Source organism: Panulirus ornatus, chromosome 5, assembly GCF_036320965.1.
Source record: "Panulirus ornatus isolate Po-2019 chromosome 5, ASM3632096v1, whole genome shotgun sequence".
Classification (NCBI taxonomy): domain Eukaryota; kingdom Metazoa; phylum Arthropoda; class Malacostraca; order Decapoda; family Palinuridae; genus Panulirus; species Panulirus ornatus.
The window spans coordinates 4935950-4957921 of record NC_092228.1 but is presented as its reverse complement, the minus strand read 5'-3'; the positions used below and the strand labels follow the sequence as shown (position 1 = coordinate 4957921).

Genomic DNA, 21972 nt, shown 5'->3' with positions numbered 1-21972 from the left:
TCGTGGATGAAGATAAACTGAAGAACATACTAAAATAAATATGTATTCAAGAAAAAGTATGTAACAGGCTTAGTTAATATTTCATTTAGAAACTTAGGAGGCGTGCTATATGTACTCTTTGTAACTAAACAATGTAGTCTCAAACCTGTGGTAAGGAGATCAATTTCAACTCTGCATAGTATCATACCTGATTGAGAGATATTTGTTCACGTATGGCTGCCGCTGAACCATGAGAAATTTCTGAGGTGATCTGGGTGTAAGTTTCTGTCACCCAACATTCTAAATCTTGAAGTAATTGTTGATATTCAATCAAATGGAACTTTTGCTGTTCAGTCTCACTGTGTTTTCCCTGTCAGTAAACAAGAAAATAAATCTAAATCATGGGTTATCAAGATTTTTCATCAGTGTTTATGTCTACAGAGCTACATAAAGAAATGCCAATGTCTATCTACCTCTCTGTCTACAAACCACATAAAGAAATGCTAATGTCTAACTAACTATCATAATCATTTCGCTCCCAATTTCACATACTGAATTAGGTACATACAGCCTTCAAACACCACTCATGAACATCCTCAAGCCAGTGTGTTAAAATGATACATGTACTTTCACAATTAAAAGCATGCTTCTTTCTTTTTTGCTCTACACACTAAGAATACTTGTCAAATGAGAGCAAATCTCCAATTATACCAACACCATACACAAAATGCTTCCATTGCAACCAATCCCCAATCAGTCTTCTAGCACTTTCATTTGAAATATTCTTAGTTCTAACAATTCTCTCACAACAAATATCCATTTATTTTGATTAAAAAGAGATGTAAAAAACTTATACACAATCTATAAATGGGTAGAATGGATGTGATGGAATTTAATGATGATAAATCTGACAAAGTAAGTTACAGAACAAGTAAAACACATCAGTGACACCATATAAAGGTCTAACAGAGAAAGTGATTCAAAAATGAAAGATCTGGGTGTCATCATAAAACAAACAAGAATTTAGAGAAAATATGGAGAAGAAAGCACTATCAAGTAGAGTAAAGCCATCAAATTTTGAGAACATTCACAAGAGACAATACTAATGATGAAAATGTTAAATGTGTATTTAAAGGGAAAATGTGAATACTGCTGTGTCATATGCTCACCCATGAAACAAATGGAAAAAACAAATTCCAACTTCCAACATACATCATTTAACAGGCCTATCATTCTACCCAGCTCTTCCTCTCATTTAGCAACATATCATCATCTGTACACAACAAATGCAGTACTTTCATTATATTTGTAAATGGTTAAGTGAAACACCACAATCTCTCTGCTTTGCTCTCATTAAATGCAGTAGCCCATCCCTAAAATAACTAAATAACAATGGGGACATTACAAAACCTTCACAAACTCCCCACATTTTTTTCACATCATCATTTATTCTCAAAACACCCAATACTTACATCATAAAAGCTCTTAATAACAGCATTCTAAAGTATTCCATGCACCCCTTACAGAGTCACAGCTACAAAAGTGGTTCCCATTAACTTTATTTCTTTTCTCCTTTTCCAAGTACACCAATGTTGCATGCATCTATTTATCTATTTCATTACAACTTTTCCTACTGGTCATCAAAGTGCAAAAATGTGATGTAAACAACCTCTTTCCTACCTATAAACATTTTGCTTTCCATCAAAAAGTAGCACACTAATAATCTTATTTTTCTTATGATCAGTCACAATTCTAACATACAACATGCCAACTATGCTATAATTCTTACATTCACTTTCACTTCCTTTACTTTATGTATATTTACATTTTAAAAATAGAATTGCATAAACAAATGTGTATCCTGAATAATAATTGAACAAAATTAAAGATCTGCTGTTTATTCCATAGAAAACTACACTAATTAGGACAGTACATGGAGAGTGTGTTCCACACACTGTGCTGTGCATCTTTACATTCATGTAAGAGTGGTGGATGACTGGAAAACACTGAATGATAGAACTATGCCTGTAAACAGCACGCAAAAGTTTAGAAAGTTGTATGATAGTAGAGGAAGTTCAAGTAATGGTTCCCCACGAGTGGAGAACTTCCTCCCTATACAGTTCAAAGAAGTAATTAAAGTAAAACTACTGAAAGTGTGGCTTTGAAAGAAGTCATAATGTCAAAGTTCAAAGCCAATTTCATACTCCAACAAAAGTGCTTTTAAGAACTATCAGGACAAACTAATTTACTAGCTACTGTAGAAGACACCATTCAAACATTACCTCTATCTCCATCTTCTTCGCAGCAGCTTCAGAACGCATTGTCTTAAGTCGCATCCTCATACCAGAAACAGTGGCCTGCATGTTCAACATTTCAGAATCTTGCTCCATGTTCTTTCCTTTCTCCTCAAGGTGATTAAGTTCATCCTCAAGTTTGCACATCTCAATTATAAGAGTCTGTGCAGTACAAAACAAGAGTTAGTTATGTCTACTTGAGGTATAATAATGCTAAAAATAATTTATCATTCTTTCACAACTCCAGGACCCCTTTTATGGGGCTCCTGCAGTTTTAAAGTTGCATTCCAAGCAAGAACAGGGATATGATGAACTCCTCTGTAGCAAGAACTTCAAAAAGACTACTCTTTTACATCCACTTATTATGATACAGCCTTATTGAGGGGGACTTCTTGATCAAGGTGTAATAACCTGCATTTAGATTCTGGTTACACTGGTATGTATCAATGTACTGTGTATATATACATTTTACTTCAATATTTGGTCACAATCTCCTGTGCTAGCAAGGTAGCACCAGGAACACATGAAGAAAGGCAGCATCTGCTCACATACATTCTCTAGCTGTCATGTGTAATGCCCCAAAACCACAGCTCCTTATCCACAACCAGGGCACACAGATTTTTCCATGGCTTATACCAGATGCTTCACCAGATAATGGTAATGAGATGTTTGAGGACAATATGTGGTGTGAGGTGGTTTGATCAAGTAAGTAATGAAAGGGTAAGAGAGATGTGTGGCAATAAAAAGAGTGTGGTTGAGAGAGCAGAAGAGGGTGTTTTGAAATGGTTTGGTCACATGGAGAGAATGAGTGAGGAAAGATTGACAAAGAGGATATATGTGTCAGAGGTGGAGGAAACGAGAAGTGGGAGACCAAATTGGAGGTGGAAAGATGGAGTGAAGAAGATTTTGAGTGATCGGGGCCTGAACATGCAGGAGGGTGAAAGGCGTGCAAGGAATAGAGTGAACTGGAACAATGTGGTATACCAGGGTCAACATGCTGTCAATGGATTGAACCAGGGCATATGAAGCGTCTGGGGTAAATCATGGAAAGTTCTGTGGGGCCTGGATGTGGAAAGGAAGCTGTGGTTTTGGGGCATTATACATGACAGCTAGAGACTGAAAGTGAACAAATGTGGCCTTTGTTGTCTTTTCCTAGCGATACCTCTCGCACATGCGGGGGGAGGGGGTTGTCATTTCATGTGTGGCGGGGTGGTGATGGGAATGAATCTAACTGCTCTGCCAATCACAAACCACGACTGATAGATACATTCTAAAAACAGGTTCGAATTCAGCATAAAACTTACTATAATGTCCACCTATTTTAGTTTGTGGGACAAAAAAGTTAAAATTTTGTTGGCCAGTGTTATGGTAATAAGAATACAATGAATGATAATAGAGATGGGTTAATATACAGAAAAGTGTTCTGAATGACATGAAAAAGTCCAATGTACAGAAATAATGATAAAACATCAAATGATGTCTCTTACAACTGCTACTATGTGACATTATGTTTAGAAAATGATGATATAAAACGAACCAAAGGGTGAGAAATATGTTGGTTAAAAATAAAAGGTCTCTAGCAAAATGCAGAATTCCATATCCTCAAAGAACAACAGAATCAGGTTACTGCATCTTCATGCACCTATATGCAAAATTTCTTTACTAACAAAATCCATTCACTCAAAGCATAGCATACATACCCTTTGTAGTCTAAGAGTGCACTTAAAATACCTGCTTTATGTAGAATGCACTTATGATTGCTATAGGTACAAAGCACCTACAATGAGTGTTTCAAGAAGAAATTACTCAACCTGTGAGCTCTAGGTAAAATACACCTAACATGTGGTCAAAGTGGAATACAACTACCCTGTGTATTCCACAAAAAACATATCAAGCCTGGACATGGAAATACAAATAAGAAGCAAAAAAATTAGTGGTAAAAAAAATCACAATTGGCATAACCTATCAATCCCCTCCCCACTCCATGAAATAAATCTAGTTATCATACCTGGATGGTGGTCAACTGTTCAACAACACTATAGTCCACAAGAGCCTTGATTCTTTCTTGGAAACTCTCAAGTTTCTGTTGTGCAGAAGACAATTTCACCTTGGTCTCCTTCTGCTCCAAAACAGGATGGGGAAGACAGATTAGTTTCATATAACTTTGAGACACACTTTTTATTGCTGGAACTCGAAAACACTTAGGTAACAGGAAAATCAATGAGAATATAAGCAGACTGAATGAGAAGTTGTCAAGATAACAGTTTCTGGATGATACATGATTAATAGAAGGAACAATTATGAATAAAAAAAAATAACAAACAATACACACAAATCTTTCTATTCCATTAAGAAACTTTTCCAGTCCTGATAAGAAACTCATGCTTCACTCAAGTGTTAGTGATGTACTAACACTGCACCCAGTTATGAGACTTAAAACTTCTGTTTATCAAGTTTATAAGATGAATTTGGGGAAAAACACATATCTTGCATCTTTAAGATGTTAAAAAAAAGAGAGAAAAAAAAAAGCAAGAAATCTTAGAGCAATCTAACAACCAAATGATTTACGATACCTCTAGCATAAGTGTACTGATAAATATTGATACGCAAAATATAAAGAACAATCATAATCAAATTTCTGTTACACTATAAAACTGAATCCCATCACCTGAATCAACTTTACACAAAATGCTCCAGACTCTATGCTCTATATCACTTATAATTCTATCTGTAGTAATTCAGACAGTTAATACAATGTTGTCCATATTTATAGTGGGACCACTATCTATGACAATTTATCATAGAGTGAGAGTGAGGTGCATCCTTGAAAGCATGAAACAAATCAACAAAAAAAAGTCAAGTAATTTCAAACAAAATATACTTAGTTTTGTATACACTATAGGAACATAGCATGCATATACTGCTTGACTATAAAGTCAATACCTGCTACCACAATCAAGCTACAAAGTCAACATATGTACAAGTAATGCTGGGTGTTAAATTCAAAGTTCATGTCATTTATCCTGAAATCCCCTTCTCTAAATGAACAGGTATAATACTACCACCTCCTTTTAATGAAAGAAATTCAGTTAACATAGATGCAAGTCACATAAAGTTCTCCAAAAGTTGAAAGTAAACAGGGTTTTCAGGATAATTCAAAAAGTATAAAGGACTTAATACAATGGGCATAGGGATACCAAGTCCTGATATGCACGCAAGAGAGGAGGGAACTATAAACTAAGGCTGCAGACAAAGGAACTACACAATTCTCAAATTCTGATGCATGACTAGAGGAATCTCGAAAATGTAGCAGGCCATATACTATTCATCTATCATAATCTCAAATTCAAACTTCCTTGAAAAAAAAATCACAAAAAGATCCAATTTCCCGATGTTTTACCTAAAGAGGGATATCAAGATCAAACTCTAAAAAGGGAAAGGGACATTAAACACACACACGCGCGTGCAGTGCTGAAGGCATCACACCTGGTACTCTTTGTGCTGGGCGCATGTTGTACTGGCTTGACAAGGGGCCTGCAGGGGAGCTGCCTTCTTGCTGAACTCAGTCATGATGGTCACACTATCAGAATCTGTTGTCTGTGTCCAGGTCAAGCTATCAGTCTGTTGAGTCTGAGTCATGTTAGTGCTTAGGGAACTAGTAGCAGTTACTTGGTCTGGGATGTTTGGGGTTAAAGAAAGATATGTGCTCTCATCAGTCCAGTTTGCTAAACCATGGGGAAGGTTAGCCTTCGTGATTTCAGTCTGATACGTTCTTGTCAGGCGACCACCTTTATCATCAGAAGCTGGTGGAGGCCCACAAGACGAACCAGAGGCATCATCATCATCATCATCCTCTCCTGTCTCCAAAAGTTCACTCACCAGATCTGCATTTGCTTTCTTGAGCCTGGCTAGCATTTCAAAGTAGTTCTTCTCTGCATCACAGTACACCCATTGGTTACACAGGAAGGAGTCGTTGGAGGCATTCTTCTGTAGGACTTCTTCACGATCCATCTGATGCAGAATCTCATCCACCTCTTGCTCTGCTTCAGATACACGAGAACGATGACGTTTTTGATGTCTCTCTTCGACATTTCTATATATTTTTTCAAGTTTTTGAGGCACTTGCTGTTTCTTCTGCACTTTTTCTTCAGCCTCTTTTTCTTCTGTATTTTGTTTCTCTATAGTAGAACATGGTTCTGATTCAACTGTTTCAGACTCTTTTACAGTTTTTTCTTCTGGTAACTCTATCCTTGGTACATAAGGCACAATATCTTTCACAAAGTCTTCAGGCTCCTCTGAACATGAAGAACGCAATCGGCGGCGACGCTCTTGCTTAGACACAAATTCAGTGAAGCCTTCTTCATCTGTAGTCGAAGGTACCTGTGACTTGGGAGGTTCTTCATCAACCACAACTTTAACAGTTTTGGTTTGGTAAAGGATGAAGGATTTGTCATCCCTTGGTATTTCTTCCTCTGGTTCTATGACTACTGGTTTCCCATGGGCTACAACATTAGCCCATGAGGTGCTCTTCATATGTGCCAGATATTCTTGATATTTAGTCTCCGCCATCTGGATTGCAGATATATCATAGCTAAAAGCTGCTGAAGTTTCAGGAATCATGGGAGCTGATGATTCTGTCTTTTCAGTCTGAATATCAATGGCTATCTCAGGTGATACAACAAACTCATCCTTTGGAGGATGGATCTGGTATGACTGTGCCAAACATTCCTCATATTTAGTCTCAGCTATTTTGATAGCAGGCATATCGTAGCCCATTACTGGCAAACTTTCTGCAATGCTGGGAGATGATGATTCCTTCTCACTGTATGGAATCTCTGATGGCACAGCAAATTCACTCACTGGAGGTTGGACCTTGTCTGAGCGAGCTAAATATTCTTGATATTCAGTTTCTGCCATCTGGATTGTAGGCAAATCATAGTTCAATACTACTGAAGATTCTAGAATCATGTATGTTGGGGATTCTGTTTCCTCTTGAGACTGACCATTAACTGCCATCTCTGGTAATTTGGCAAATTCATCCTTTGAAGGTTGAGCCTTGTCTGTTCTTGCCAAATATTCCTGGTACTGTGTTTCAGCCAGCTGTATTGCTAAAATATCATACCTTTCTGATTCACTATGAACATCATTCTCAGCTATCAATGGTACTCCCATTGGATTTACTTTACTAATGGAGTCCTGCTGCAAAGTGCTCTCACCCAATACAAACATCTGTTCTGAATATTTGGATAATTCTGCTTCTTTAATTTCTTCTGCCAGCTCTTGCCCCTTGGAAAGGTGATTACACTGTGCCTGATATCTATAATAGCTGGATTCAGCCTCACTTATTGCTGCCATATCATAGGAGGAGGAAGAAGTTAGCTCAGGAATAGAATTAATAGTAACAGCAGGAAGGGATTTTGGATGGGATTCAAACAGGGTGCCAGGTGTTGTTGAAAGAGTAGGAAGAATGAACTCTTCTTGTGTCAGACTAGTTACACCAGCTCCTTGGCCTGGAATCTCTGGTTCCAGTACAACATCAGCAGCCACTAAATGGCTTGGAATTTCTACCTCAGTGACTGTGTCAGAGATCTTTGCTTGGCTTGTACTTTCATGTCCAGTAATAGTATCAGAAACCTTAGATTGGCTTGGAATGTTGAACTTTGTGATACTATCAGAAGATTTTGTCTGGACTGGAATCTCTTGTATGAGACTGGCATCAGGAAGCTTTGCGTGACCTGACACCTCTAGCTCAGGAGCCTTTGGCTTAAATAATGTGTTAAGAACCTTATCTTGCCTTAGAATGTCTGGCCCAAAGGTGGTGTCAGGATCCTTAGCTAACATTTCAAAATACTTGCGCTCACTGTCTTCAGCTTGCCACTTGTCATGCCAGAAGGTATCATGGATGGCATATACTTGTAACACCTCTTCACGACCCATCTGGCGAAGGATTTCATCCACCTCTCTTTCAGCCTTTGATACATGACGCTGACTTTTTCGGTGGCTATTCATGCGTCTTCTACACCTCACTGGTATTTCAACTATTTCAACCATACTTTCTTCTTCTGATGATTCTACTTCAGAATGAACCTTTGTTAATTCTTGCTCTTCTGCCTGTTCTTTCTCTTCTACAACTTCTACCTCTGGTAATTCTATTTTTGGTACATAAGGCACAATATCTCTCACAACATCTTCAGGCTCTTCAGAACATGATGAACGTAATCGACGGCGACGTTCTTGCTTTGACACAAATTCAGTGAAACCTTCTTCATCCACAGAGGAAGGAACCTGTGGCTTAGGAGGTTCTTCATCAGTAACCACTACTTTAACTGTCTTGGTTTGATACAGGATAAAGGACTTATCATCCTTGGGTGCTTCTTCCTCTTGTTCCTGAACTACTGGCTTACCATGGGCCACAATATTTGCCCATGAAGTATTATCATTGGTCTGTGCAAGATATTCTTGATATCTAGTCTCTGCCATGCGAATAGCAGGCATGTCATAATGCATAATTGTTGAAATTTCAGGTTCTATAGGTGCTGAAGATTCTGTTTCCTCCTGAGCTTGAGTATTTACCACGGTCTCCGGTGATATATCAGATTCATCCTCTGAGAGATGATCCTGGTCTGAGTGAGCCAAATATTCTTGATATTGAGTCTCAGCCATCTGGATTGCAGGCATGTCATAGCTCACTGCTGTCAAAGTTTCAGTAAATATGGCTGCTGTGGAGTTTGTTTTATCTTCAGTTTGAGCACCTGTTACCACCTCTGTTGACATGATACTCTTATCCTTTGGAAGCTGAGCCTGAGCAGACCAAGTCAAATATTCTTGATACTTAGTCTCTGCCATCTGCATTACAGGCATGTCATTGCTCATTACTGATGATTCACAAGTCATGAATACTGAGGAATAGGGAGCATCCTCCAATGTATCTTCTTTTTCAACATGCATGTTCTCTTCTAATGTGTTCTTATTTCCTTGCTCTACCTGAGCTAAATGCTCATGATACTGTGCCTCAGCCTCTTGAATTGCCACCATATCATAATGTTTCTTTTCATTTTGAAGTGCATCTTTGGTTGTTTTTGTTAATTGCTGTGAATCCACTTCCAGTAGACCTGCTGCATTATCCTCACTCTCAACTGCACTTCCAGACTGCACCAAGTATTCTTGGTCATGTGTCTCTGCCTGCTGAATTAAGGACATATTATAGCCCTCTGCTAGTTGTTGTGCCTCAGTTCCTGACAAAGTTTGTTGTGATTTTACTTGAATTGTTCTTTCCTTATCTAATGAAAGTTTGTCTTCAAGTATCGTATCCTTGTCGATCAGGCTTTCCTCAACTATACAACTCTTGTCCACCAAACTCTTTACTTCAACTACAGGACTTTTGCCCAACACAGTTTTATCAGGTTTCATGGTCTGATATTCAATAACCCCTGTCTCAGTAGTAATAGGCACTTGTGAAATAAATGGTTGTACAGACTTACCCTGAGTTTCTTTTTCATAAAGAGATCTCTTTTGTAGCTGTGAAAGGTATTCATAATACAGAGTTTCAGATTCCAGAATGGCCTTCATGTCATATCTTGTGGAATCAAGATCAGCTGGTACTTTCTGTACAGGAATAACTCCTGTTGCTTGAGATAATGAATCAATTACTCCTGCATCATCTTCTGCAAGCATATATGCAGGCTGTGTTGATACTGGTGTGACTTCCACTGATTCAGGTTCTGCTTCTGTTAATACAGGGGTAAATTTAACTGCCTGAGGCACTGGCTTTTTCTTTTCCTGAATTACTTCTCTTAACTCTGGTTGGTTAGTAACCATTTCTTTTATTGGAGGAGGTGACTCTTCTATTTCACCTTGCTGAATGTCAACCTTTAAGTCAACAAGAGTAATGGGCTCTTCTTCTAGTCTTCTTTCTTTTTTGGATTTATCAACAAGGTACTTCTGATAATATGTTTCAGCATCACGAATACCAAACACATCATACCACAATTCTGACCCCAGATAAAAAGCAGCAAAGAGCTTGTGTTCATATTCAATTACATCTTTAGGTTTTGGAGGGGTTTCACCTCTTTCAATTGCTGCTGCTATCTTATCTATCTCCTGCTCTGATTCTGATACTTTATACGATCTTTTTGACTTTGATCTTTGCCTAGACTTACTTCTCTTTGGTTTTATAACTTCAATGAAATCAAATTCATCTTCACTTTTTATCTCCTCAACATCTGCACTCATTGCTTCTTTTACATCCTCTTTTGTAATCTTCATGCTCTCTTTTTTCCTAACTTCTTCCACTACAGCATTAACCACTTCCTCAATTTCATCAGTAATTCCAGATGTGCTATGAGTTTTTCTCCTGTATCTTTCCCTCTTAGATACAAACTCAGTGAATCCTTCTTCATCTATTCCAACACCAGGATTGATATTTTTTGAATTTTCTTCCTTATGTACAACAGCAGGGTTTCGATAAACATAGGGCTTTTTAGGTTCTTCTGCTGGTTCCTCTACAACAACTGCTGGAGCATGAATGAGAATACTAGCATATGACTTTGACTCCATTGACCCCGTAGATTCAGAATGTTCAGAGGTCTCAGCAATGCTAACTCCAGAGTCATATTCTGTTTGGGGTTCATGATAACTGCCTTCTACAAGCCCCATATTCATGGGAACACTGCCTTCATGCTCTTCCTGAGGAACCTCCTCTGATTCTATTAATTCATCTTCAACATTTGTCGTAATAAGCAAACTGTCTTCCTCAACGGTGTATGTTTCCTGATCTTGAGAAAGCATTGATTCCCTTGTTATAACTTTAGGAGGGCATTCCTCTTCATCTTCATCATCAAGAGTAAATCCACCTTCTTTGATTATGTCCATCCAATCATCAATGTGCTCAGGTAAGGGAAGAGCAAACTCAGGCTTTGGTTCAAGTGGTTGCTGTTCTGGTGTAGTTCCCTCAACATTATCTAACTCAGATGTCATAGCCTCTTGAAGAGCCTCTTCCATATTTGGTACAACCTTTTGTAATCCTAATGGTTCTTCTTTACCAGATGTTTCCTGAGGTTTTGCCACCTCCTCCTCCATTACAAGGCATTCTAAATCAAAGTCCTTTGGAATAGCTTCTGCATCAGGTAGAACTTCAGCTTTTGGCACCATCACTCCTTCATGAGACTCTTCCTCCTCAACTGTTAATTCTTCTTTTGGCTGGGAAACCATTTCAAATTCTTTAGAACTAGCTGCCTGATCCTGTGGTTCCTGACTTTCTGAAGCAATTGCCTCTCTTAGAGAGTCCTGATGAATATTCTCTTTCAGCACAACAATGTCCTCTTGTGGCTTTCTCTGAATTTCAGCTTCTTCCATAACTATGTCTTCATGTGCAGGTTCTTTCAACACAGGTCCCTCTTGGGGTTCTTGTGTGATATCAAATTTTGGAGCTAAAATTTCCTCTTGCTCTTGTATTTGGAATTCACTTCTGGGATGTGGTTGGACATGAACATCTTTTTCCTGAGGTTCCTGGAGGCCTGTTTTCTTTGGTGCCATTGCTTCTTCCTGGGATTCTTTGTTTTCAGCATCTTTTGGTACATCGCCATCCTCCAGATTCTTATCTCTGCTTTCGTATTCTTTATCCTCTTCACCTTTTTTGCCTTTTCCTTTCTTGGGCCTCTTTTTCTTATTCTTGTAATATTCTTCCCCAGGTAATAATGGAAAAGTGCTACTTTCAGAAGCTCCCATAGAATCTCCTTTCATATAACATGACTGTCTACCATGTGCTGTACCTAAAGCACCATCAGCTGTCTCTCTATCATGGCCTACACCATAAGTAGTGGTAGAGGTACTTTCAAGGGGAGCACTTTTGGTCTTAAACAGCTGTTTGCGCTCTTCCAGTGGAATCTTAATTTTTTCCTCTGTGCTGGAAGCCCGCATTATTGGCCTCTGTCGCATCCACTGTGGAGTCAAAATGATTTCATCAGGGTCATCAATAATTGCATGAGGACTGGTAGGTCGAGGGTTCACTGGATTAACTGACAACAATGATGTCATAGAGCCTTCAGAATCTGAGGGAGGCAATGTAGGCTTGAGTACCTTTGGTTCATAGGGTTTTTCAAACCTTGTAAATTGTTTTTCAGTTTCAGCTTCTTTTTCTATATGAAACTGTACAACAGCAATATCTGATTCTGTGGTTTGATTTTTAAACTCAGGTACAACATCACTCTTTTCCTTCACTGGAGATTCTCTCTCTCGTTCCTCAACAGATGTTTCCATTACCACTTTTGCAAAATCAGTCTCAAAGCTAGTCACCTCAACTGCCCCTTTTTTGTCCACCTTGGAGGGTTTTTCCTTTTCCTTTTTTGATGCATCTTTTAAGGGTTTTTCAGCATCATCATCCTCTTCTTTTGCCTTAGACCTTTTCTTCTTCTTCTTTTTCTCAGATTTCTCAGGATGTTTTGGATTAGTAACTGGCTCATTATGGGTCTTCATTTTCCTGACCTCTTGAGCTTTAGTTTCATCTACCTTCATTTTGTTTGTCTGTTCTTGTGGGTTTTTGGTAATTTTCTCCTCACCCACATTTTTAAGCCGCTTCGAAGACTGAGGTGCACTTACCTTCCCTTTAACCTTAGAAGAAGCTCCAGTACATGTATGCTTAGAGTTCATTTGTTCTTGAGTTTCCTTTGACAGAACTTCCTCAATTCTATCAGAGTTTTTCTCTGGCTTACCAAAGGGATTTCCCACTTTTTCAGGTGGCTCTTGCTCAGTTAAAACCTCTGTTATCTCCATCTGATCCAAGTTCTCTTGTTTAACATTAATGCCATGAACCAAGTGTTCTCTGACAACAGGTACATTTGGTTTGGAACCGATCAGAGATTCACATTCTGCCTTGGTCTTAACCACTGAAACTGGTACGCATTCCTCAACTAATTTAGAGGGCTTTTCTTCGTCAGACTCTGAATCAAAAGTGAAGCCTCCACTCTCAATTATTTCCATGAAATCATTTGCATGATCTGGAATAGGAAGGCTGAAGACAGGATGCTTCACTTGAGAAGTACTAACAGAGTCTACTGTTTCAGTTGAAATGTAATTTGTGGTTGAGGGAAGACTGGTGTCAACCCCAGGGTCTTTAACAGAATCTTCATCAATGGGTTTCTCATCTTCATCATCAAGTGTGAATCCACCTTCCTCTATCATTTCCATCCAAATATTTGCATGATCAGGTATTGGAAGAGCGAATGGTTTGTGAACCTCAGGTTTCTTGGATGATTCCAGCTCGTGCACTGGTTGTTCTACTATATCTTTTCCCTCTTTAGTACAGGTATAATCATCATCAGTTGCAATTCTTAATCTTGTTCCTTTCCCTGGATATTCTTTCTTTCCACTGTCTTTACCAAACCCAGTGAAATTATTGACAGTACCGTTCCCAGAGGTTTCAGATATGGTTACAATCCCTTCGTCCTCATCACCCAACGAGTATCTGCCATCTTCAATCATCTTCATCCAGTCACTTGCATGATCAGGGAGAGGGAGGTTGGAATATGGTTCTTCTTGTGGTTTCTGTATCAAGTAAGGTTTCAGGTTTTGTGTTGGCTCCACAGGTTCTTCAGCTGGTAGTGGGAAATGAATATCAAAAGCCACCTGAGGAGTGGTTGGTGCTTTGACAGCTTCACTGACACCTTCATCCTTATGAGAGAAACCTCTTTCCTGAGGCATATCCAACTGATCACTAGCAGGAGCCATAACCAACCCAAATACTGATTTAGAATTTAGCAACTCATCAGCAAAATGAGGCTCAGTTCCTTTTACCAAATACTGAACATTATCAGGTACATGTGTGAGAGGGGTCTTGGCACAAATAATATCAGAAGTTGCTGCAGAAGACACATTCCCTTCCGTTTTTTCCCCAAGTGGTAACATTATATCATCAGTGGAATATCTGGACAATTGCTGCTGGACTACTGAGGCAACAGGTACATCACTTACTGAAGGAGATGTAGAACTTACAGGTACATCTTCATCATCAAGTGTACAGCCCCCTCCCTCAATTAATTCTATCCTGTCATTACAATGGTCAGGTAATGGCAGAGCAAAAATAGGTTTTGCCTCTATTACATCCTCATATGTTGTGTTACAAATGTTTGTCTTGTCTGTATATGGAGTAGTCTTTCTTTCCATTATCTCAACTGATTCGTGAATCTCTGGCTCAGTTTCAACAAGTTTGCCTTCAGTCATCACAATCCTTTTCAAAACTTTCTCATCAACTTTCCTTACAGACTCAGCATCACTCTTAATAGATTCAAGATTTGGTTCTGCCAATACCACTTCACTTGCCACTTCAGGTTGATTTTCCTTTGAATTCACATCTATCCCTAAATCCTCTGGTACCTCTATCACTTCCTCAGTCTCCACTGGTTTACCATCAACCATAATGATCTTTTTAATTACTCTCCTTCTGATGATTTTGTGAGTAGTAGTAACCTCAGGTTCTGTAACTGTCTCAGTAATCACAGAGTCAGCTGGCATACTTTGCATCATCTCTTGAGTAACATCTTCTGGTTCTTCTACTACTTCCTCAGTCTCCACTGGTTTACCATCAACCATAATTATCTTCTTAATTACTCTCCTTCTAATGATTCTATGAGTAGTAGTAACCTCAGGTTCTGTAACAGTCTCAGTTATCAAAGAGTCAGTTGGCATACGTTGCAACATCTCCTGAGTGACATCTTCTGGTTCCTCTATTACTTCCTCAGTCTCCACTGGCTTACCATCAACCATGATTATCTTCTTAATTATTTTCCTTCTTATGATTCTATGGGTAGTAGTTACCTTGGGTTCTGTTACTATCTCAGTATTCACTAAGTTTGCAGGCAAACCCTGTAACATTTCTTCAGCAACTTCTTCTGGTTCCTCTACCACTTCTTCTGTCTCCACTGGTTTACCATCAACTATAATAATCTTCTTTATTATTTTCCTTCTTATAATTCTGTGGATAGTTGTCACCTCAGGTTCTGTAACTGTCTCAGTAATCACAGACTTGGCTGGCAGATTTTGCAGCATCTCTTCAGTGACATTTTCTGGTTCCTCTACCACTTCCTCAGTCTCTACTGGTTTACCATCAACTATAATAATCTTCTTGATTATTTTCCTTCTGATGATTCTGTGGACTGTAGCCACTTCTGGCTCTGTAACTGTCTCAGTAATCACAGAGTTAGCTGGTAGGTTTTGCAGCATCTCATCTGTGACCTCTTCTGGTTCCTCAACCACTTCCTCAGTCTCTACAGGTTTACCATCAACCATCACATTGATTTTTATAATTCTCTTATGCATAACTCTGTGTTTCCTATCAATAGATGTCTGAGAGTCAACAGCAGATTTTCTTGTAACTGTTTCTGAATCAGCTTTGGGGCATGTTACAATTTCCTCTGTGTCCATTCTTTGTATGTCTTTGTCACTTGTTTGCTTCTGAGATTCTACAGCAGACTCTACTTTCAATGAATCTGCTGTACTTTGATTCTGAAATTCTTCATGAATGGCATTCACTGGTTCCTCTGCTTCTTCGGTCATAATGGGTTTGCCATCAATCATTGTAACTTTTACTTTTCTATGACGAATGATTGTACGGTTTGTTGATGCATCTGGTTCTGTGAATGATTCATCAATCACAGAATCCTCTGTCAAATTCTTCTGCATTTCCTCTGTGATTTCCTCAGGTTCCTCTATCATTTCTTCTTTTTTAACAGGTTTACCATCAACCATAACTACCTTCCTGATTATTCTCCTTCTAATCATTTTACGACTTGTGACCTCAGGTTCAGTAACCGTTTCACTTATCATAGTGCTAGCTGGCTGGTCTTCAAGCATTTCCTCTCTAACATTTTCTGTTTCCTGTACCACTTCTTCACTACCTAATGGTTTACCATCAACAGTAACATTCTTTTTAATTACTGTTCCCCTAATGGCCTTGTCAGATGGTTCTTCTTCACATTCCATGGAGTTTGTTGGAAGACCTGGAAGCATTTCCACAGCGACATCCTCTGGCTCTTCTATTACCTCCTCCGTCTCCACTGGTTTACCATCAACCATGGTAACCTTCTTAACTATTCTCTTTATGATTCTGCGTGTTGTAATTACCTCTGGTTTTGTGACGGTCTCAGTAAGCACAGATTCAGTTGGCAGATCTTGTGACATTTCCTCAGTAATTTCTTCTGGTTCCTCTACCACTTCCTCAGTCTCTACTTGTTTACCATCAACCATAATAATCTTCTTGATCATTTTCCTTCTGATGATTCTGTGGGTAGTAATTACTTCAGGTTCTGAGATTATCTCAGTAGTCACAGATTCAGCAGGCAAACCTTGCAGTATTTCCTCAGAGACTTCTGGTTCCTCTACCACCTCCTCTGTTTCCACTGGTTTACCATCAATCATAACTATTTTCTTTATTATTTTCCGTCTGATGATTTTGTGGATTGTAGTTGCCTCAGGTTCTGCTACTGTCTCAGTAATCACAGATTCAGCTGGCATACCTTGCAGCATTTCCTCAGTAACATCTTCTGGTTCCTCTACTACTTCCTCAGTTTCTACTGGTTTGCCATCAACAATGATAGTCTTCTTGATTATTTTCCTTCTTATAATCCTACGAACAATGACTGAGGAGCTCTTACTTTCAGCTGCCACATTTCTTGTAATATCTTGTGAAAGACCATGATGTGTATTTTCTGTATTGACAAAGCTCTGAACATTTGGGGCCTTGGTTACCTCCTGCATTTCTACAGACTTACCATCAATAAGTACATCCTCCTCTATTGACTCTGTCCTCACACCTTTAGTCTTGGACTTCTTTGTTTCATTTATTCTCTCTTTAAACGTTTTGGATCTGCTCTCTACATCATCACCTGACTGGTGAGCTTCTCCATCTACAGAACGCGATTCCTTCCCTATATTTTCTCTCTCATCCTTAACATGTTCTGGCTGGAGAAGGCCAAATGCTGATTCTTCTGTTGATCCATGTTTGGTGGATAAAGCTTTTATGTCTTCCATTCTGGGAATTTCCTCATCGACTAGCAGTGTGAATGCTTCTAATCCAGCTCTCCCTTTGAAAGTAAAGCCTCCTTCTTCTTCAGCTACCTGCCAGTTATTTGCATAATCTTTAACAGGATGTCCAAGTTCAGTCTTTTTATCAGGAAGGCTTTCTTGAGAAACAGGGGCATCATAATGCAAAGACTCAGCGGAAATCAATGACATTTCCTTACAAATGCCATGCATGTCCTCACTTTGAAGAGCAGTTTCACCCTCAACCCCATGTTCCATGCAGATATTGTCTAATCTGGAGACTGACAAGGATACAGTTGATATATCTGATGGGGCAACCACTGCATCATCCTGAGGACTTTGTTCTGCCTGACTCTTCTTTCCTGCAGAGATGTCTTCATTCTTTCTAGCTCGAACACTATCTTGCATGAGCTTAGAACTCGAAATGGGGGTCTCTACTGGAGATACACTACTAGTATCTACAGAAGTTATGGGGCCTATAGTGGATAAGTCAGGTAGAGGATCATCTACAAGGTCAACAGATACACCATTAAGGGTTTTGTTAGAGGATGCTGCCACTTGCTCAGGTACTGATACAACTACAGGTTCCACAGTATGCTTAGAAATGGCAGGAGAGGTGGACGTCTTATGCTCCTCCATATGGATCTGCATATCTTCCCCCACAGTCTCATCAGGCTGCACTTGTGTCTGCATTTCACTGTCATCAGAGTTGAAACTCACACTCTTAGTTTTCATAAATTCTGTTTTGCATTTAGGGACAGTGGTCTCCAATGGCTGGCTTGCTTCTTTCTCCAGATCAACAAGTTTAGGTTTCTGGGGTTTCTTCTCTGACTTTTCTGCAGACTCTACTTTTGGCTGACCTACGACATCACTGGAAGTATGATCAACTGGCTTTGGTGTTGCAGACCGTTCTGCCTTCCTGGTCTTCTTAGAACCTCTTCTCTTTGGTTTATCATCTACAGGCACGAGCTTTGGAGTTGGAGGTGGCTGAATCTTTCCACTCTTTTCCATCTCTTCAATTTCTCTCAAGGCTTTTTCCACTTCATCTTCTTGATCCTTTGGATTAGATCTATTTCGCCTTTTCTTCTTCTTACGCTTCTCTTCATTATCATGGGCTTTTGGTTCTTCTGACAGAATGCTTTCTACAGCACTGTTCATGGTGGGAATGTCAATTTTTCTGATAATTTCCTCTTGATCTTTTTGTTCCTTTTCTTGTGATTTTTGTGGAAGGTTTGTGTACTCTTGTTCCTGAGACCTCTGTAAAAGATTTACATCTTTTTCTTGAGGCTTTTGTGAATAATTTACATTAACACTTTCTGTTAGTAAATCTTCTTTCTTTTGAGTGGCTTGAGCTGAATGAATCTTGATGTCTTGGAATGATGCTGAGGTTACGGCAGTATGATCTTCCTTAGAACGTCTCATTTTGATATGCTTCTCCTCTCTCTTGATTGGTTCTTTCTTTATGTTTTCAATCTTAATCTCTTCTCTTTCTTTTGGAGCCTCATTAGCATCTAAAATGCTGTCTCCTCTCCTCCTTCTGGCACTCTTAGACCGCGATCGTCTATCTGACTCTTCCCTGAAGAGAAGGCCAGGAATATATGTTTCCATTCGCTGCAAATCTTCCTCTTTCTTTGGCCCTTCTGATTCTTTCACCAAAGTAACTTCGATCTTTGGCTCATAGGATCTCTTTTTTCCTCTAGATCTATCATGCTCATATGTAGCTGCTTGAGTCACAGTGGTCTGCTGTTCAATGTTAGGTTTGCTGGGAGCCTCTACATATTCTACTTTATGTTCTGTATGAATGACTTTCTCAGGCTGAGTTGGCCCCTTGACATATGACATAACTGACCTGAGTGCACCGTAAGTGTGTGTAACAACAGCTGAAGGGGCATTCTTGAGACCAATTGCTAGAATCTGAGCATAGGATAATTTAGATTTATTTAATGGCTCTGTCATTACTGGGACCTGAGCAGCTTCACTGATATATTGCTGTTTAGGTTCGAGAACTATCTGTGCCTCAATTTTTTCTTCAGCTGGAGATGGTTCAAATACCATGGAGGGGACATCAGCTACTTCAACAGTTTCCATTTCTTCTTCTTCCTCCTGGTACTGCTCTGGTGTCTCTGGAGGGGTCATCATGGGTGGAGTTACAGTTGGTTGGGTTGTAATCAAACTTATCACAGGGGTTTCTTCAGTTGTGGGCTGGTCTACGGCAACGCTTGAGAACTCATTACTGGCTTCGCTGGTCTGTTGGTAGCCATCAACTTGCCCATATGACTGCACACTAAAACCTTCAGGAATATAACCTGTAGTGACTGGGAACTGGGTCATTCCCTGGTAGAAGTTCATAGTATTGATGTTACTGTTCATAACAATACCTTGCACTGAATTTTCCGTAGTTTGCACAGGACTCTGAATGGTTTGCATATCCACAGGGTACCCATGTTGGAAAATTGGTGCACTAACAGGTTGCTGGTAGCTTGGGTCAGGGGTCTCTGATATTTCAACACTTTCAGGTAAGAATGTGGTCTGTTCAATGTACCCGGAGTATGGTGGAACAACAACACCAGGTTCTTCCTCTACTTGTTGAGGTACCGGTTGTGACTCTACTTCTTCACTTTCAGGTAATTCATCTTCTGGGACAGTATAGTCTTGATTAGGAACTTCAACAAACTCTATACTTTCACAGACAGTGGTAGATGGTATGGTCACAGCAGAAGTTACAGTTTGTACAATGGATTCAATCATCTGACTAGGAACCTCTGTAACAGTGACTTCTTGTACTTCAGTTTGAGCTAGTATGTCTGATGTCACAACTGCTTCCTCTAAATCTTGTTCCCTTTCTTGCTTTGTTTTCATTTCAAGCTTCCCTTTGAGAATTTCTGCATATGTTAGCTTCCCATCCCACATTAAAGATGGCATAACCCTACAGGCTCTAACATCTTCAACAGATGCCTGAGGTTGTTCCTGTACTTCAACTTTACTAACTTTCTGCTGTTCTCGACGCTGTACTTGTGGACTTGATTTTGGACTCTCTGTTGGACTTGTCTTTGGAGTCACCATCGGTGTATCTTTTGGACTCTCTCGAGGACTTGTCCTGGGTTTAGTATATGGAACATTTCTCGGACTACTTCTTCGGCTATTTCTACGACTTGGAGCATCATAGTAGACTTCTTCCAGTGGTTCTGCTGGGTTTTGGTACTCAGGTTGCTGCTCCATTGGTTGTTTTTTACGGTAACGGCGATCTCGCTGCTGTACACGTCGAGTTGTTTTGGCATCTTGCTCAAAGCTCTGAGACTTCTGAGTTTTTGCAAACTGTTGTTGGCGGTTCCTACGATCACGGACTTGCTTCTCTTCTTTGAAAGCAGCTCCTGCTGCTTGACTAGTGACAACAGTAGGTTCTTCTTTGGTTGAAGTATCACTGGGTGCTTCCATAGTAATGCTATCTTCTCTTGCTGATTCAGCAATCAAAGTTGGTGTTGCAGGTAAAGATGACGACACTTGATTTATTACAGTATGAGTAGATACCGGCTGAGCAGATGAAACCTGAGGTATTGTAGCTTCTGGGGCATAAGTCTGATAAAAGATACCAGGACTCTTGCGTCCTGCAGCAACATCTGCCCAGGTTAGTTGCAACCCAGTCTCCAGAGTGACAAGTGTGCTGCGTGCTTGCTGTTGACTGATGTTCCTCACAGTCACACCAGTCAGAGTCTTCACCTCGGAATCCAAGCTGTCAGCTTCACTCGCAGGCAGTTCCTGGGTGATCACCACTTGGACATCTTGGTTGGGCTCATCAAGAACCATCCTGGGTTGCAAGGCCGAGAACTGGGCCTCCTCCTCAGGGGGTGTATCAAACGAAGAGGTGAGAGTGCTCGTTTCGGTCGTGTCTAGCGTTAGCTCGGTCGGAATCACCGCACAGGGGTCAATCTGGTAGATTCGTTCGGTGAGCTCGACAATGTGTCGTTGATGAGATTCATACTGGCCTTGGAGCACCTGTGGTATGCAGTCCCGGCAAAGAAGAGTGGCATTGTGAGTGGATTGGAGACACACAAGCATTGCATAAAACAATGTTTACAAATGTGTTAAAAAGGATTGGATGAAAAGGGGCAAACTGTATGCTAGCTATGATAGAGCCAAACTGGCAAATGGAATGTATATTAAGGCTGCATTTCATTTCCCTGTTCCCTAACTGGAAGAGGGAAGCACCACAGAAAAGGATATAAAAGTTAGGATGGTGGATGGTATGGAAGAGAGAGAGGCAGGCGTCCTACTAGGTGTCAAGTGGTGCAGTGTCAGGAGTACCCCGTTGGTTAAGGAGTTTGATACGCTCATTCCGCGCACTGATCTTGCACTGAATGGCTTTGATCCTCTCTCGGCAGGCCTGTGAGTGAATATTGAGTGCCAATACTTCAGAAACCTACATCCAGAGAGAGCTTTAGCTTTACATTACCTGTTATGTGAGGGGCGACTCTTATGTGCCAGGTTAACTAGACCCTTCACCTCATTAGTGTTTGATAGCTTGTTGAACTGATTCAATCAGGTGTGACAGTCATAATCAATAACTCAGCATAATATATCATGTGTAGAATAATTTATATAAACAAAAATGGTGGTTAAAATCCAAATCTACACTAAAAAAAAAAGCTTGTTAATTAACAATTAGTAC

The 21972-nt window shown here is 39.8% G+C and overlaps 1 protein-coding gene across 1 annotated transcript in view; it reads right to left on the bottom strand.

The window, feature by feature from the left end:
- The window catches only part of LOC139747586 (uncharacterized), a 333338-nt gene that overhangs the window by 79087 nt on the left and 232279 nt on the right, over positions 1–21972 (bottom strand). The window contains exons 52-55 of the mRNA XM_071660031.1: positions 5760–21299; positions 4282–4392; positions 2262–2435; positions 188–349 (exon numbers count right to left, since the gene is read on the bottom strand). Coding sequence (XP_071516132.1) covers positions 188–349; positions 2262–2435; positions 4282–4392; positions 5760–21299 — 15987 coding nt within the window. The remainder of the gene's footprint in view (positions 1–187; positions 350–2261; positions 2436–4281; positions 4393–5759; positions 21300–21972) is intronic.